The following is a 19,750-nucleotide window of genomic DNA, read 5'->3' as shown; positions in this document are numbered from 1 at the left end:
AGAAGCATGGTTTTGAAAGCCAAGAAGGGCTGCAAGTTGGGCCAGAAATGGGAACCCAAAGTTCCCTCCACAGCCACAAGGGATAATCATTGAATTATCAAGCCTCGCGAAGTCTGGCAGCTCTCACGTGACAACCGCCTGGCACCTGAGGGCAAAGGCCACGGAGCGCGTGGCTTGGTTCTCCCTAACTTCAACTGAGACGCCAACGCAAAGAACTCAAAAGTTTGAGGGAACAAGTTTCCTTGCCGGCGTGTTTACCCTCAACAACCGAACTCCAGAAAGTGCTCTTCACGCCGGAAGTGCACTAATCCGCAGCACGTGGGGTTGCCAGGTCGCTCTTCACGTGACTGGGCGGGCCCTCGGGAACCATGTAGCCAATGGTAGCGCGAGAGGGCGGTGCCTATGACGCGCCGGGACCTATCCCGGAAGTGGAGCTGAGGTGGGGGCGGGAAAGGGCGGGGAGGCCGGGGTGTGGAAAGTGTGGCGGCCCCGCCCCGTCTCTTGGAACTGCGGCGGCCGCCACAGCTGCCGCCGCCGCAGCTGTGGGGGACCCGCACCGGTGCGCAGGCAAAAGGCACTCTTTCCCGGCTGAAAGGTGAAGAATAGGGGAAAGGCTGGTGGGGCCGGGACCGGAGCGAGGCAGGGCAGAAGAAGCCGGCCAGAGCCCAGCCCCGACCGAGGAAAAAAGGAAGGATGGATGGGAGACCGAGGCGAGCGCGGGACCCGCCAGGGCTCAGGCCCGTGCGGGACCGGGCCGGGCATGCTGGCAGGACAGGGGGCGTCTGAGAGGTCGAGGTGACGGGGCTGCGGGCTGGGAGGAGAAGTGCGCACCCGCTGCCCGAGGGCCAAGTGCTGCTGGCCAGGTGCTGTTATCCCCATCCTTCGCGGGGACGTGCGGCCTGGGCTGGGCCCCCCCACAGTGGGGATCCGGGCGGCTGCGGAGGGCCAGACTGCGCGGCACAGTGCGGGAAGGTCGCCAGCTTCTTCTGCGATGGGACTGTGGGGGCCGGGATTTGCTGCCCTCAGCGCGGGTTAGCGCCCAAGGCGGGGATTCCCCATCCACAGCGAGCTTTTCTTCGACTTCCCTCCCACCTCCCTACCAGAGGATGGAAAAGTTTGTAAGGCCAGAGTTAGAAAGTCCCTACTCTTCTGGGTGGGTGTTCTATAAATGCAAAAATAATAGACCCATAATGCTTGGAAACCTGAAATGAGGGGTTTCCCTGCCTGCATGCCAGTTGTTAAAAAGCAAACAAACTTTTTGCATAGTTCCCTCAGAAAAGCAACCATCTTCCCAGCCCACCATGGCGGATGAAATTGATTTCACTACTGGAGATGCTGGGGCTTCCAGCACTTACCCTATGCAGTGTTCGGCCCTGCGCAAAAACGGCTTCGTGGTGCTCAAAGGTCGACCATGCAAAATAGTGGAGATGTCAACTTCCAAAACTGGAAAGCACGGTCATGCCAAGGTAAATGCCCTTTCAGGTCTATCTCGGGGTTGGGATTTTGATTGTTTGTATTCCATTACAGAACATGAGTTTTCTGTACTTACAATTGTTTAATATCCCACAGTTACTGGGTGATTAGCTATTTGAATACTGAAAGGTAATATTTCCTTCTTCGGCTCTTATAATGTTTCATTAACTGTAAACTGAAACTTTCCTGAATCCTAGTAACTTAGTCTATTTAGTTTACAAATGAAAAAACCTAACATCATTCTAAGGAACCTAACTTCATTTTTCTTAAGCATTCTTATGACTGAATTATTAGACTGTATGATATTGGGTCTTGATATGTCATGATATTCTTTAGTTGTTCACTGCTTCTCAGATGTATGTCACTATATTTTTTTTTTTTAAGAAAGTAAAATTAGATGACCTTGGAAGGTGAAAGAATCTGTCATAATCAGTGCTGGTATTATGCTCCTGTGTATGTAATGAGTGATATCTTGGCAAAGATTAAACAGGTTTCCTGTTCTCCTTTCTCTGTTAGGTTCACCTTGTTGGAATTGATATTTTCACTGGCAAAAAGTATGAGGATATTTGCCCTTCCACTCACAACATGGATGTTCCAAATATTAAGAGAAATGATTATCAAGTAAGTACTAATTTCCTTTAGAATACTATTCATGTCCTCAAGGTGCAAATACTTTCTACTGCCAATTGTAATTTAATAAAACCCACAAGTAGTTTTGTAGATTTTTCTAACCAATTATTAGGTACCACTTACCATAGAAGATTGGAGAAATAGTAATATTTAACACCTGTACCTTAACTAGGATGATAGCTAGTTTGCATTTTTAAACATTCTTGCATTTTTTAAAATTTGAACAATCATTGTTTCTCAGATCAAGTGACTGACTCCCTATTGTTAGTCCAGTGTTTATTAAAATTACTATTCTCTTTGTTATAAATTATTTCAAGTTTAGATAACTCCCTCCTGGGTATTTCTTTTCACTTATCAGACCTCAGGTGCTCAAGAAATTATTGGAATTCATCTTCTGCCAACCAAGTTTGTGCATATTAATGAATGTGTGTCAGAATTTGGTGTTCTTAAATGGGGAAATTAGTTGAAAGTGTATAAAATATAGCGTCACTGAATATGGTGAAGAAAATACAAAAAGTCTGTTTTTGGGTTTTTTTTGTCTTTTTGCCTTTTCTAGGGCCACACATGCGGCATATGGAGGTTCCCAGGCTGGGGGTCCAATTGGAACTGTAGCTGCTGGCCTACGCCTGAGCCACAGCAATAGCAACATGGGATCCAAGCTGTGTCTACTACCCACACCACAGCTTACGGCAACACCAGATCCTTAACCCACTGAGCAAGACCAGGGATCGAACCTGCAACCTCATGGTTCCTAGTCAGATTCGTTAACTACCAAGCCACTGTGGGAACTCCGAAAATACAAAAACTTTGTAATTGTTTTATTTATGTTCCATGACCGTGCTGTGACCTTTGGTTAAATTATGTGTATAAACTGCAATTTTTAGTTACGGTTATACATTTGGATAAGTCATATTTAATGATAGCACTTTCTTGTTTGGAGTATTCTTGGTAACTAAACCACTGACCTCATAGGATGTGGGAGCTCAGATTAATCATAACTAAAGTCTTTCTTGAAAGTCTTCAATTTTTTTATCTTGTATTGAACTCTTTTCTATTCATTTTACACAGTGAAATATACAAGTGTAATACTCAGATTTGTTTTATCCAATTTAAGCTGATTTCTTTCTATACCTTATACTGTGTTGTATAATTTTTTTTTTTGTCTTTTTAGGGCTGCACCCCTGGGTATATGGAGGTTCCCAGGCTAAGGGTCTAATTGGAGCTGTAGCCATCAGCCTACACCACAGACACGGCAACATGGGATCTAAGCCACATCTACGACCTACACCACAGCTCATGGCAACACCAGATCCTTAACCCACTGAGCGAGGCCAGGGATTGAACCTGCATCCTCATGGATGCTAGTCGGGTTCGTTAGTCTCTGAGCCACAACAGGAACTCCTGTATTGTGTAATTTTTAAAGAATATTACCATAAGCTGCAATTATCCTTTAATTGATATTTTAAAGAATATTACCATTAGCTGCAATAATTTCCTTTACTTTTGTCTACATGTAAACATGTTTTTACAGTCTTAATCTAGTAAGCAGTTTTATATTTTCATTTTCCCACTTATCATAAATGTTTCCTAAATTGCTTCGGAGTAATATAGAAACTTGAATTGTCTGAGTATAATAATAGCAAGTGGTTTTTTTTGTTTTTTAAGTCAGGCAGATCTGAGTTTCTAGCTGGGTGACCTTGGACAAATTATGCAACATCTCTGAGCTTCAGTCTTCCCATCTACGAAGGAGGGATACTATGAATATTAAATGAGAAGTACCCCATAATAACTTCATAAATACGTACCCAAAAGTAGTTTTTTTTCTGCTGCCCCTTTTGCTGTAAAAAAATTCATTTAATCAATTCATTATTTTTGGAGCACCTAATTTAGACATGGCATAATGTGGGTTGTTCAATAAACATTTGTTAAGTGCATACATGATTATTCAATGAGGTAAGGATAGTATAGCCAACTAAAGTTAAGCATAGAGTTTTCTTTTGCCAAAAATGGATTTCTGTTTTCATCTTTAACATGTGAATGCTTTGAATATTCAATATTCATTAATATCCATTCAATATACAATGCTTTTGTATGGTATCAATAGTTCAGATAACTACTAATATGATTAAATTAGCCAATCATTGATTGGAGCTCAAGATTTAACATTAAGGAAGATTTTGGTTTGCGTTTTATTTTGGTATACAGCAGGACTTGGACTAGAGTGAGGGGAATGAGATGAGTGAGGCCTTTGCCTCAAGCACAAAGTTTTAAATAAAGACAGGACCAGTTACAATGCAGTGCCATAAAGGGGCCCAAGTCAAAAGGAAAAATCAGTAATTCTGATCCTGTCTGATATTTTGTTCATTATAGAATTTTTGCATTCAAATTTTAAAAAATATTACATTAACCTGATCACTGAGGAAGGGGTGTGTGCACGTGTGTGTGTGTGTGTGTGCGTGTGCGTGTGCGTGTGTGTGTGAAGTACACAGGCCACCTTAAATTTTGCACCTGAGAGAAGTGCCTCACTTGCTTCACTCTAGCCCCAGTCTTTGGTGTGTAGTCTGTGTTGCAGGGTGGATAAGAGAATGATTCAAGCCAGGCAGTCTGGGTCCAGATGCTTGCTTTGGCATTTACTAATTACGTGACCTCGATTAGCAAGTTATTTAATCTCTCATGTGCCCTTCTTTATTTATAAAATAGAATAAGAATAATAAACTTATGGAATCATTTTGAGGTTTAATTAATTCTTAGAACAGTGGCTTGCAGAGTGGGTACTCAGTGATCACACCTCTTCATTATCAAATCACTGTAGAATACTTACTCTGTCATTTAAAAAAATCAGTTCTGTGAGCCTTTCCAGTTAATATTTATTGTGCTTTGGTGGTCTTCACTTACCTTTTCAAGTGCCTTGATTAAATTCCTACTTATTTGGCCATATGTAGTCCTTTGTATTTGCTGAATTCAGTATTTTAAGTGCCAGTTTGGCAGTCAGCTAAAGTGAAATATATATATACATACATATTCATTATAATAATTAAAAAGTCTTTGTCTAGGAAAAGAAATATATTACTATATATAATTTTAATTTTATGTACTTTAAAATAAGCTCAGAATGAGAGGGAAAAAATGTCTCCTGAATTCCATTCCAAGATGTAGCTTAGATGAGAATTGATAATTTCCATCACGTCTCCCAAAAGTGGTTATAGTTGCTTGGGGCTTACTGGTGGTGTAAAATACAAATGTACCCAGACATCTTTGGGAATTCCCAGACTCTTAAACATAGAAATGCTTGTCCAAACTCTGGTACTTGCTTGAATCATATTTCTTTAGAAAGTTCTGTGTTTCTGTGCACCACACTACAAGTTAAATTCCTTTTCTACATTTACTTAACTTTTATCTGTCATTTAAAGACCATGTTTTAAAAGGAAAACTAATCACTACAAGACATATTAAAGTATGTATTGTAGATCTTTGGATAATCAGTGAATTGTCAAAACTGTGAATTATTAAATCCTAGTATACTCTTCAAATAAGTAGTATGCCTTTGGGATATGGAGTTGAATTTTGTTGTCTCAAGTTAAAATAGATTAACAAAGAAAATAATAATGTTATGAATTCTTTGTGCCTAAAGTCTTTTTATAATTTTTTCCTGTTCTTTGGAATCTTTGTTTTTGTTTTTACGGACACACCCAAGGCATATGGAAGTTCCTGATCCAGGGATTGAATTCAAGTCTCAGCTATGGCCTATGCCTATGCCACAGCTGCAGCAGCGCCAGATCCTTAACCTACTGTTCTGGGCCGGGGATCAAACCTGCACTACACAGCAAACCAAGCCACTTTCAGATCCTTAAGCCACTGCACCACAGTAAGAACTCATGTTCTGTGTAATCTTTTTGTTCCCTGGTAGAAGCAGTCTTTCTTGGGGAAGTATTACAGAAGAAACAGATGTTTTGCTATAGTATCATTAAGGGTAATAGTGAGAAGAGCCTCCTATGTTTGATTGCTACATCTGTGTAGCATATATTGGAATATATATGGGAGAAATACCATATATTGGAATATATCGTAACCTGTAAAACAGCACCCAGGCCTATAAAGTGTCATCCAGTGGGTGGTATGATGCAGACCCCATGGGCAAGCTGTTGTAGAATGATTGAGTGTATGGACCAGTGATTTTGTGTGTGTGTCTTTTTAGGGCCGCACCCACAGCACATAGAGGTTCCCAGGCTAGGGGTCAAATCAGAGCTATAGCCACCAGCCTACACTGCAGCTCACAGCAACACTGGATCCTTAACCCACTGATAGAGGCCAGGGATCGAACTTGTGTCCTCATGGATACTAGTCAGATTCATTTCTGCTGAGCCACCACGGGAACTGCTGTCCTATCGTCTTTTTATTTTACCTGTCAAATTAATTTTTTGGCCAGAAATGATACTGTGTAAGGTACCGACAGGAATGTGACATTCTCTAAATTCACAGATGAGATTTTAGTAGAAGCACTGCAGGCTGTGAAGGCAAATTTATATGTAGAATAAGGATCTATTGCAATGAACACAAACTCCTGCCTCTTCCATGATGGAAGATGTATAGTATTATCAGGCTATTCTTACTGGGGAATGGTGCCATACCAGGGACTCTTTATTGTCTCTGCTGTGATGTACTTAGTAGTGGCTGTAGTCAGATCAGCTTTGGTGAGAGAAAACCTGTGTCACTGAGCCCATACCACTATGGCCAGTTGTACATGAGCCAATTGAGCAAGGACTGGGAAGACTACAAAAAGAAGCTAAATGACATTCACAGATAGAATCATCTTGTTGACTAATTGTCCACCTCTTCAGTACTATATCCCAGTGGTAAGCATTTATATGGACACACTCTCTATTTGGAGAGGTCCCTCCAAGTACCACTTCCCCAGACCTTATTGTCAGCAATCTTCCTATCTTGTTCTTTCAGTGTTGTTGATCTGCCATCCAAACTCTTAGTCATTGTCCATAATCAGTGTAAATCCAAACCTTTGGTTCTCTCTTCTTTCAAGTCCAGTGCATGAAGCCCTCATTCCTACTCTTTCAGGGCCACTTCTGTATAGTTTCATCAGACCAGACATAACCATCTAGAAACCATTCTGAATATAGTTCTTTTTCAGTAAGCTGGTCATAGGGAACTCCCCACAAAGCCATTGGCATGAATTGAGGGAGAAGTTTTTGATTGTGGCAGAAGAAGCTTCTTTCTGAGTCTGACTACTTCTCATACAACTGTCTGTGCCTTCGGGACCTGCTCAAGTTGATCTCAAATATGCAGCTTCCACTTGGTGATGGGGTGCTGCTGTGCATACCCAGCTTTGTGGCCTGGTGGGTCGGATAATGCTCCACTTGATGATAGCATTATTTGCTTGGGCTGTATGATAAGAATGATGGGGCATTGGTCTCTCCCAGGGACCAGCAGCTCTAAGGAAGAAGCTTGAGAGTGCAGGAGAAAGAGGAAATGGAAGAGAGAGAAAGGAGGTCTTACCTGAAGGTCTGTTTTGATAGATTGAAAAATAAAATTAAATTTAGAAATTAGGACTAAGAAGGCACCTGTAGTGATGCTATTCCTTCTTCAGCCTTCTGCAGTTTTATATCAGTAATACAAATTCAAGCCAAAAAGTTCCACCATAATTCTCCTTTTTCAATGTTCTTTCTTGTCTGACCTCATCACAGACAGAATCTGCAGTCACTAATTCTCCTCATATTGTTCATTTCAGTTCATGCTTTACTTCATCGGCTCCCCATGACTCCAGCTACTTAGCTGTTACAGTGCTCTTTCTAGAATTCTATTATACCATAGCATTTTTGTTTTTTACTTTTTATTGTTGACATTTTAAAAATATGATGAGGGAGTTCCCATTGTGGCTCAGTGGTAACGAACCCACCTAGTATCCTTGAGGATGCAGGTTCGACCCCTGGCCCAATTCAGTGGGTTAAGGATCTGGTGTTGCTCTGAGCTGTGGTGTAGGTCAAAGATGCAACTGGGATCCCTTGTTGCTGTGGCTGTGGCATAGGCCAGCAGCTACAGCTCCAATTTGACCCCTAGCCTGGAAGCTTCCATATGCTGCTGGTGCAGCCCTAAAAATAAATAAGTAAATAAATAAATAAGAAAAATAAAAATATGATGAAACTTACCCATAATCTTTAGCAATTAACAATACATGGCATCTTGTTTCATCTATACTCTACCACCTATTTTTATTTCCTGTACTTTCTACCTCTTGATTGTTTTGAAGCTAAACCCAGATATTATATCATTTATCATTGTGTCTGCAAATATTTTTTTACACATTTTTAAAAGATAAGGGCTGTAAAAAGCAAAGTCAAAACAGACTGTGGCACCTTCCAAATTAGTAATTGCTTCATATCTTCAAATATCCAGTCAGTATCCACATTTTCTTAATTGTCTTTGTCACCTTTTTGGATGCTATAGTTATTATTTTTGTTCTATAGTTTGTCTAAATAAGGTCCACACATTGAAATTGGTTGAGGTTATCTCCTAAATCTACTTCGTAGGTTCTCCTCTCTTGTACATGCACTTGAGCTTCTCTTTCTTTTCTCCCTTCTCTCTCTGTATCTCTCTCACCCTGCAATTTTTTGATAAAGAAACTAGATCAGGAATTCCCGCTGTGGCTCAGTGGTTAACGAATCCAACTAGGAACCATGAGGTTGTGGGTTCGATCCCTGGCCTCGCTCAGTGGGCTAAGGATCCAGCATTGCCAAGAGCTGTGGTGTAGGTCGCAGATGCGGCTCAGATCCCATGTTGCTGTGGCTGTGGTGTAGGCCGGCAGCTACAGCTCCCATTAGACCCCTAGCCTGGGAACCTTCAGATGCCGTGGGTACGGCCCTAGAAAAGACAAAAAGACCAAAAAAAAAAAAAAAGAAACTACATCATGTGTTCTGTAGACCAAAAAAAAAAGAAGAAAAGAAATTACATCATGTGTTCTGTAGACCTTCCCACAGTCTAACTGTATTTCCTGTTTAACACATTCCCTTGTCCCACATACTTCCTAAAAATTGATAATTAGATATACAGGCTTGACCATATATAGTTGAAATTTTTATTTTCTTCCTCCTTTTTCTTTGAAATAACTATTCCATTGGTGATGTTCTAAGCAACTCTCAAGAAAATGAATCTGATGGTTTCCATTTTGTGATATTATTAGATATGTAATAATTAGCTCAATCCGTTTGTATTAGGGGAGACAATAGTAGGAGTTGCTGTGGCTCTGGCATAGGCCAGCATCTACAGCTCCGATTAGACCCCTAGCCTGGGAACCTCCATATGTCGTGGGAGTGGCCCTAGAAAAGGCAAAAAAAGACAAAAAATAAAATAAAATAACAACCAGTTTTCAAAATTAGTTGGTTCCCTGGCATCTGCTGAAGATAACCACTATGTTTTTTCACTATGAATTCAGTCATTTAAACACATTTTTGCTTCAATCCGCTATAGTTATTATCATCATTGATTCTCAAATTGTATTATCTTTGACCAGAGGGACCTTATTCCAGCTAGCTCGTGAATCCCTTTGATAGGGACCTAGTGGTCTTTGATAGCACTGTGCTTTCTTATCTTGTATACTTCCTACCTTGGACCTGTAATTATCCATTTTCCCAAGTAGCCTTATGGAGAAAAATAGCATGGTACTTTGGGTTATTTTAGTGGGAAATAATAGATACCATTGGGAGGTATGATATAATTTCAAATGTCATCCAACAGTTCAGTATACCACTGCATGCCTGACTCCTCTATTACAAGTTTTCTGACCTTGCCCTTTCCTGTGTCCTTGCTTGCTATTAACAAAATGATTGTTCTCTCTACCCACCCCCAAAAATTGTTCATAAACATCACAAAGTTATCAAATGAGTATATTGCTTAAAGGTGAAGGATCAGTGAGTTCCTGTCATGGCACAGCAGAAACGAATCCAACTAAGAACCATGAGGTTGCCGGTTTGATCCCTGGCCTCCCTCAGTGGGTTAAGGATCTGGCATTGCCCTGAGCTGTGCTGTAGGCCACGGACAGATGTGGCTCGGATCTGGCGTTGCTATGGCTCTAGTGTAGGCCAGCAGCTATAGCTCTGATTAGACCCCTAGCCTGGGAGTCTTGATATGCCATGAGTGAGCCCCCCTGCCTCCCCAAAAAGGTGAAGGATAAGGAGGAATTTTTTTTTTTTTTTTTTTTGTCTTAGGGCCACAGCCTGTGGCGTATGGAGGTTCCCAGGCTAGGGGTTGAATCAGAGCTGTAGCTGCCAGCCTACACTACAGCCATAGCAACGCCAGATCTGAGCCTTGTCTGTGACCTGCATCACAGCTCACGGCAACACCAGATCCTTAACCCACTGAATGAGGCCAGGGATGGAACCCTCATCCTCATGGGTAGTAGTCAGATTCATTAACCCACTGAGCCACACAGGAATTCCAGGAGGAAATATTTAGAGTTGACTTATAACTGCTTAGAACTGTCTCCTTACCATCTTCTCTTTCCAACCCTGTAGAGTCAGAGAGGGCTTGGAAAGAAGACTGAAAAGGCTGCACAGAAATACACTTGAAATGCAACAATGACACCATTAGCTTTTTTTTTCCCCTCCAATATTGTAAATTACAAAAGGGGAAATGGTATCTTGAGAATGGAAAAATCTAGCATATAATACCTTAGCCAAATGATCAAAGTTAACATCACCAGTAATAGAACGAATTGACATCATTTGTTTCTTGATATGATACTCTGAGGAAACATCATCCTCAAATCCTTCCCCAAATGCACTACCTGAATTGTTAGGATACAAACTCAAACTGAAAACATTCTATAATACAGTGAACCTATGCTGATCAAAAATGTCAGTGTCATGGAGTTCTCTTTTGGTGTAGCTTGTTAAAGATCCAGCATTGTTATTTCAGCAGCTTGGGTCACTGCTGTGGCTGGGAAACTTCCACATGTCACAGGTACAGCCACAAAAAAAAAAAAAAGTCAGTGTCATGAAAGATAAAGAGTCAGAAACTGTTCTACATCAAGCAAGTAAACTGACATGACAGCCAAATAAATACAAAGCTTGATCCTGGAGTTGAGGGGGAAAATTTATTATCAAAGACAATGCAGGGACAATTGGCAAATTTGAATATGGACTGAATATTGCATAATGTGTTACATATATTGAATTTCCTGGTTTTGAAAAATAAACTATGGTTGTATAGGAATATGTTCTTGTTCTTGGGGAGAACCACTGAAGTATTAAGGCTGAAGAATCATGATGTATGAAACTTACTCTCAAATGGCTCAGTAAAAATAAGAAAAGAATAAGAATGTTTTAGGTATACATTTTATATATTCCATATTTAGAGAGAGAAAAAAATGCACATGTGGTTAAATGTAAATATAGGTAAGAAATAAAAGATTTTATTGCCTTATCTCTGTAACTTTTCTTGATATCTCAAAATTTTAAATAATTTATTTAAGAAGATCAAATAATTGGAGTTCCCATTGTGGCTCAGTGGTAACAAACCTGACTAGTATCCATGAGGATTCAGGTTCGATCCCTGGCCTCAGTGGGTTAAGGATCCAGCATTGTTGTGGCTGTGGTGCAGGTTGCAGATGCAGCTTGAATCTGGCATTGCTGTGGCTGTGGCATAGGTTGGCAGCCACAGCTCCAATTCAACCCCTAGCCTGGGAACTTCCATATGCCTCAGGTGTGGTCCTAAAAAAGAAAATAATAATAAAATAATTTTGTCTTTCTATAACTTAGTTTTATTTTTGAAAAATTTAATTTAATTTTAATTTTATTTCATATATATATATTGCTTTTTAGGGCCACACCTGCGGCATATGGAAGTTCTCGGGCTAGGGGTCAAATTGGAGCTAGAACTGCTGGCCTACAACACAGCCATAGCAACTCAGGACCCAAGCTGCATCTGCAACCTATACCACAGCTCACAGCAACACTGGATCCTTAACCCACTGAGGGAAGCCAAGGATTGAACCCACAACCTCATGGTTACTAGTCAGATTTGTTTCTGCTGTGCCACAATGGGAACTCATATAATTTACTTTATGCTGCATGTTTTATATATATGTCTATGCATTTTTTGTATTTGAAATGCTTTATATTTGATCCTATGCCTTATTTTGTGAATTCCTCATAAAAAATAACCATACAAATATCAAAATACTAGTATTATTATTTGGCTTATATGTTTCAGTCACTAATGGAGTGAGGACTTTTAACTCTTGAAATAGACAAGTTCCAGTTCAGGGAATTGCTAAAAGTGCTTAAATTAAAAAGATTAGCCTGTGGTTGTTTAAAAATTACACTTCTATTTCAACCTCCTTGCTTCCCACTTTTCTATTATCTATCCACAAATGAGTGACAAAAGATTAATTGAAAGTGTTTGTAGTGGCTCAGTAATGGGTTTTTGTTTTTGAGGCTGTAGACATGTGCAAAAACTGAAATCTTCTGTGGTAGGTGGGGTTTCTGCGGAAGCCATTACCAGATTTGGTAATGCCACAGAGGACAGCTTTGAGACTCCACCTCTGTGGTATGCCTGTGTTATGTCATAGTGGTTAAAGGGCACCAAGGACCATGTCTTTGAGTCCTGTTGTGCATGTCAATGTTAATATCTGGTATGCTGGGTTATTGCCTTTTATAAAACCTGTTAAAATTTTTTTTTTTTTGTCTTTTTGCCTTTTCCAGGGCTGCTCCTGCGGCACATGGAGGTTCCCAGGCTAGGGGTCTAATCGGAGCTGTAGCTACCAGCCACAGCAACTCCAGAGCCACAGCAACGCAGGATCCGAGCCACATCTGTGACCTTCACCACAGCTCATGGCAACGCCGGATCCTTAACCCACTGAGCAGGGCCAGGGATCGAACCCGCAACCTCACGGTTCCTAATCGGATTCAGTAACCACTGCACCACGACAGGAACTCCAGCCTGTTAAAATTCTAGGCGCATTGATAGTGTATAAGATTTTAGAATAAATGAATGTGCCTGGCTGTTTCCCCATAACCTGTAATGAAAGAAATTCAATGATATCAAAACTATACTTTTTGCAGGTAGGTTTCTTTCATTAATGTCATCAACAGGCTAGTGCTGTCTTTTTAAAAAATCTAGTGTTGTTAGCAATGAGCTGGAGATCAAAACTTTTCCACTTCAGTTTGTTCATAATCACATTATAAAACACATTGTTTGTAATCATGAAAAGGTGAAAATAACTTCTATGTCTATTAATACAAAAGTGGTTAAATTAGTTACAGCATATCTATGCATTTGTGAAGTTATTAAAGAGAAGACTAAGGTAGGCCTCTATTTTCCAATATAAAAAAATGTGTAAGACACACTAAGTGAAAGTAACTTGCTGAAAAATACTTGTAATGTCTCATTTATTTATTTATTTTAACCATGCCTACTTCTTGTGGAAGTTCCTGGGTTAGGGATCAAACCTGTGCCACAACAGCAACCCAAGCTGCTGCAGTGACAACATCAGATCCTTAAGATACTGCCCCACAAGACAACTCTGTATTTTTTAAAGCAACTATATTTGTATTGTATATGTAAATGTTAATGCTTCAGGATACCCTGTTTAAAAAGCCTAAACTGTTTGATAATGCAGAGATTTGGGGGAAGGGAGAGTGCAGGAAGGAAGAATTTACAGTTTTTGTTTATATCTATTTTACGCTTTTGTATGTGTAGCATTCTTAAGCAACAAAATTTTATTAATGTATTACTGTATATTTATACAAATTAATGTAGATTGAAATTTAACTATGTAAAAATTATGAAGGAGTAGATACAATCTAATCAGTGCAAATGATATAATTTCTTTCAATAGCTCATATGCATTCAGGATGGTTACCTTTCCCTGCTAACAGAAACTGGTGAAGTTCGTGAGGATCTTAAGCTGCCAGAAGGTGAACTAGGCAAAGAAATAGAAGGAAAATATAATGCAGGCGAAGATGTACAGGTAAAGACTTATGGGGATATTGTTTTTTAAAATCATTTTATAAAAACTTTGAACTAAACTAGTTAGCATAAAATACTTTATGTGAAATGTAGCTTTTAAATACTGCTGAAATGTTGAAATCAGTCTCTAGAACTGGGCAGTTTTCCCATGATACCCTTTTACTATGCCCATTACCAAAGAAAGTATCACAGTTCAATTTTTGCTACATAGACACTGTCCAACCCAAATTTGTTTTGGAGATCAGCCTGAGATATTCTTTTTAGGGCCACACCATGGCACGTGGAAGTTCCTGCTCTAGGGTCGAATCAGAGCTACAGCTCCTGGCCTACGCCACAGCCAAAGCAACAGGGGATCCGAGCCACATCTGCAACCTACACCACAGCTCACGGCAATGCTTAACCCACTGAGTGAGGCCAGGGATCAAACCCACATTCTCATGGTTCCTAGTTGGGTTCGTTAACTACTGAGCCACGAAGGGAATTCCAGCCTAAGCCATTCTTAAGGCTGAGAAAGGATGCTATGGTAATACCAAAGAGTAAAGGTGATATACTTTATCTTTGTCATAACTTCCAGAGGTATAACATCTAATAAGTATTGAAACTTTTTTTGTCTTTTTAGGGCCATACCCGAGGCATATGGAGGTTCTCAGGCTAGGGGTAGAATCAGAGCTGTAGCTGTTGGCCTATGCCATAGCCACAGAAACACCAGATCTGAGCCACATCTGCAACCTATACCACAGCTCATGGCAATGCCAGATCCTTAAATCTACTGAACAAGGCCAGGGATCAAACCTGTGGTCGTCATGGATGGTAGTCAGATTTGTTTCCACTGAACCAGGACGGGAATTCTGAAAAATTTGTAGTTCTTATTCTCCTTGTTCCCTGGAAGTTGTCTTAAAAACCACAATTTGAGAAATTCTGCTTTAGAAAACTGTAAAGAAAGATTATTTGGTTTTGGAATGCCTCTTTTCAAAGTAATCTGCATAAATTATCCACAGGAGTTTCTGTCATGGCGCAGTGTCAACAAATCCAACTAGGAACCATGAGGTTGCGGGTTCAATCCCTGGCCTCACTCAGTGTGGGTTAAGGACCCAGCATTGCCATGAGCTGTGGTGTAGGTCACAGACGTGGCTTGGATCCTGCATTACTGTGGCTGTAGCGTAGGCTGGTAGCTGTAACTCCAATTTGACCACTAACCTGGGAACCTCCATGTGCCGCAGGCGTAGCCCTAAAAAAAAAAGCAAAAATAAATAAATAAATATCCACAAATATCTGGTGTGTGAGGAATTAAATATATCTTATAAATGTATTGCCTTCTGAATAACTTTTTGCCTACATTTTTTTTTCATCTAGGTGTCTGTCATGTGTGCAATGAGTGAAGAATATGCTGTAGCCATAAAGCCCTGCAAATAAATGGAAACATCAGGGATGAGCAAACTGTTTAAGGTCTGGATAAACTGCAGATCTAAAGTTTGGTTCCAGTTGTCACCAAAGCTATGGCTTCATAAGCAACCTCATTTCTTTTTTAATTGTTTTGAAATTGTGCTGAGTTAGTTTTGCAGGCAATTAGTAATTTTTAAAAAATCAATATATAATTCTTTTTTTTTAATTTTGTAGGTGTCTTTCCCATAACATTCCTGTGGTTTTCAGTATGTGAGTCCAAGAAACAGATAAGATAGCTTCAGCAGATGTGTCTGAGCAAATTATTCGTGAAGTTTAGGTAAATGATAAATAAACCAGGGTTTTAAATCAAGCAATGTAGCATCTAGTGGTATTAAAGTACCACATTTAAGGTGAATTGTTCTGCATTAATTTTAAACTTAATACCATAGAATAAGTAGATTATTGATTGGAATCATCACAGTTTCAGCCTGGGTGTGGCAAGTACAGATCCTTAAACAAAAATCATGTTATTGGAAAGTAGCCGTGTACAGCTACCTGTATTACCTCAGTCATTCTGTTCTTTGCCAAATTGCTGGTAGACTTAATATAACCTGTATTATGGTGATTTTAGTACTGTTTGTGGTTGACAGAGGCATTAAATTGTTATATGACTGTTAGCAAGTTATAAAGACAACGCAAAAGATAGTGGCATAGAGTGTTGGTTAAAGCTATAGGTTTTTATTTGAGGCCTTTGTAATCAGCATGAAAACAGGAAATTGAAGTTTCTATTTGTGTTTTTGCTTTTAAGTGTTTTTTTCTCTTTATTTAAAGGAGTGACATGCTTTATAGGATACTATGCAGTACTTTTTATTAATTATGTTGGATAAATGTTGGGATTTGTAGTAGTCACTACTTTCCAACCATTTTTAAGTAGACTTTTTTGATATCAAAATATTTGTTAGACAAAAGCTGGAAATTTTTATTTTAAATTGATTTGGAACATTTGTTAAATTTATATATGTTTTTTCCAAAGTGAAAGTGAATCATGGAAGAAAAGTTAATTTATGTGGTAATTATTTAACTTTAAAAGTATATGTAATTTATCTGATTGTCATGTGACTTAATTCAGTTACTAGCGTGAAATATAACTAAAAAAAATTGTATAAACTGAATTATTTTTAAAAGTGTTTTAGTTGATTCTGCTACATTTCTGTTTAGTCTTTTGGATCATATATCTCTCTTATTTCCAGAGTTCTAGGCATTGTCACAGGTGAAGACCTTTGACTCAATAGCAATCATTACAGTGAAACTTAGAAGAAAAAAAAATCACCATTTCAGTAATACTGTTATGAGACCTCTCCCATCATGCTTTGACTTTTAAAAGGCCTTTGTACCTATCATCTAGAAGAAAATATGTATGATGCTATAACTGGTCTAATCAGTGACTGGAAAAAGCATTAGGAACAGAATATCCCAAAGTTTTAGTACTTAATTTTCTCACACGTAAAAATCTTGTATTGGCCTCAGCAAACTATTTGGAAAAGAAGCAAGATACTTAATGAAATGCAAGAGGAGTTCTAAAGCACAAGAAATATTGGGGTTGTAGTTAATCGTTTTTAATATAACATTTTAGCTTTTGCCCATATAAAGCACAGTTAGTAATTAGGCTAATTCTTTCCAGTATTCCATTTAAGTCTCTGCTACATACTGCTCTAATTTTTTAGCACTCTGTAATATGTATCTTACTTGCAGCTGGTTGGCACTGTTAACCCACAGGAACTCCAGAACATTATCAGTCTCTGCTACTTCCTGGTCATTCATCTGACCCCAGTTAACCACACCAGTATTCGGGTTTAGTACTAATTCCAGATTAGCATGCCCTTGTTCTTCCTAATTTTTCAAACTTCACATAAATATATTTTCGATTGTGAGGTAAACATACATAAATTGTAATAATGCATCTCTATCTTCATGTCTTGAATGGCAAAAATATTTATGCATAAATATTTCATTTTAAGTACTATAATGAAGTGTAAATACTCTTCTGACATATAATTATAATATAGATTTTAAATATATCGGATTGTTTATTTTCACATAAGTCAATACGTTTCTCTATAACAAAATATTTCATTTAGTAAAGCTTTATAAATTATATTAAAAGGAAGCAGGGAAACATTTTTTAACAGAAGTGACTTGACTTCATTCTTTTATGACATCAGAAATGTTAAAAGTTGATTCCCAGTATTTGTTGTACTTTTTTGTAGCAAATGTTAAATATCAGAGTTACCATGTATAGAATGTAGATTGTCATGTTGATTATATAGTGATACACCTTTTTTGTCTGCAGGCATTTCACCAATTTATATACACTATGATAGTAACAAGTGGAATATTTGTTTCTTTCTAGGACAACATATTTTATTGCTACTGTGAAAACTTTGTTATACCTTATTTGCTACAAAGTTGTATATCCTCTGAAATAGGTCAAATTATTGCTACTTTGACTTAGCATTTGCATCATAAACATAATTATGATGTTTTTGTCATGCTCCCCTCCAATAGCTGTCAGTCACTTGAAATTGCTGTTAACCAAGCTCTTGAATCCGTTTCCATTTATGGTATAAAATTCTGTACCAATGCTTTTTAACAATTACCAAAACACTCTTGCAGCCAGAGCATGATATCTTTAATAGAAGATGCTGCAATAAAATGTTTAGGCTATAAAATTTGGGGAAACAATTTTTCATTATAGCACAATGTGAGTGTGTACATGTGCACACATAGCTTGCTTTCTTTGTTCTTTTTACAAAGTCCTTCCAACTCTTAAAAGTACTGTAGTCTAATAGTGCCTCAAATGTTGGAAAAACTTTTTCTTTTTTTAATTTACAACTTTTCCAGAATTTGTTTTGTACCTTAAAGTTTCTCAATTAGATTATTTCTAGCTGAACTGTAATTTGAATGCATTGTTCTCAGGGCTGTTTGTGCTAAGAGTTGAAGTTTCATTGTTTTAAAGCTAACTGCCTGAAAGTCTATTGCAAAATTTTCTCAAATTGTAATACAACAGTACATATAAATAAAAATCCTTAATATCAACATACTTAAACTATATGCTAAATATTCAAGAAAAATTGGAACATTGATAACATCTATAGTGGAATCTTACCATATTTTTTCCATTAGGAGAGAATTTGGTAGTCTTAGAACTTTATCATTAATGATATACCTGAAAGCATTCTTTTGGCATGGACCCCAAAGACAGGTTTAGAGCTAGATACTGATTTAGGGACAACAGAATGAAAATTTATAGTTCTTTTGGGGGGGTACATAAAAATGTTTATATATTGAATTCTGTAATATGAACTAGGGACAAATTTTGCTATGAGAAAATATGACTCTTAAGCAATGTATGTGCAAACTATAAGCATATTTCCATAAACAGTATATTATATTGAGATGATCAATAGTTTTAAATTTTCTGATATCATCCAGGTATAATATTTCATAGTTTTCAAGCTTTTTTTTCTTCTAGAATTCAGACGAGTAATAGGCAACAAAGGCTTAAGAAAAATTTACTGTGGAAAATCTTAAAATTGAGAAAATTCAATCTGTTAAATTTATTAAATTTTTTTCTCAGAATTGGATATATGGCATTATTTGATTTTGGTAGGAAGCATTTGGATTTAGCTTACAGAACACAGATGTTCTGTGGGAACATGGCCTGAAGTCCTATATAATGTAATGTTTTTTCATTAAATAAACTTCTGAACATCAAACTTAACTACCAAGTGAGGTCAAGTGCCTGAAAAGTGCTGTATACATCTCATTAGCACGTTTTCCTTACGTGAAAGATGCATCTTAAAGCAATGCCATATCAGGCTTTCATCTGCTAAAAACATACTTGTTGCCAAACTTTATCATCCACCCCTATTCCTCTCTCCTTAGAACAGGTTGAAACCTATTTTACAATTGAAAGAGAGGTTCCTTTATCTATATAAAGTCCCTAACACTATGTCTTGGTATTGGTAGACTTAAGCTTATCTTAGTATAAGATTGCACTTTTTAAAAACTCTGGACATAAACATTATTAGGTGATGACTATAGCTTGTCCTAAGTCATAGTTGTGATCTTTCTTGAGAGGAATTCTTTATTGTGGTTAATACCTACTATAATTAAGCACTCTTTGCTTTTTACAAATATAATGCAAATTACTAGTTCTATACTATTTTTGTCCTCTCCAGAAAGTAAATAGTTGAAATGGCATTGTCTAATCCAGTGGCACTTTATT

At 38.3% G+C, this 19,750-nt stretch overlaps 1 protein-coding gene across 1 annotated transcript; it reads left to right on the top strand.

Moving 5' to 3' along the window:
- Window positions 1–452: 452 nt before the first annotated feature.
- On the top strand, window positions 453–19,243 carry EIF5A2 (eukaryotic translation initiation factor 5A2). Its single transcript, XM_047786415.1, has 5 exons — window positions 453–595; window positions 1,267–1,466; window positions 1,990–2,094; window positions 13,949–14,080; window positions 15,433–19,243. Exons 2-5 carry the CDS (start codon window positions 1,302–1,304, stop codon window positions 15,490–15,492), a joined length of 462 nt encoding a protein of 153 aa, XP_047642371.1. The 5' UTR covers window positions 453–595; window positions 1,267–1,301; the 3' UTR covers window positions 15,493–19,243.
- The last annotated feature ends 507 nt before the right edge of the window (window positions 19,244–19,750 follow it).

This window comes from Phacochoerus africanus, chromosome 1, assembly GCF_016906955.1.
Source record: "Phacochoerus africanus isolate WHEZ1 chromosome 1, ROS_Pafr_v1, whole genome shotgun sequence".
NCBI lineage: Eukaryota > Metazoa > Chordata > Mammalia > Artiodactyla > Suidae > Phacochoerus > Phacochoerus africanus.
The sequence above is the reverse complement of the archived record's forward strand: the minus strand, read 5'-3'. Positions and strand labels throughout refer to the sequence as shown.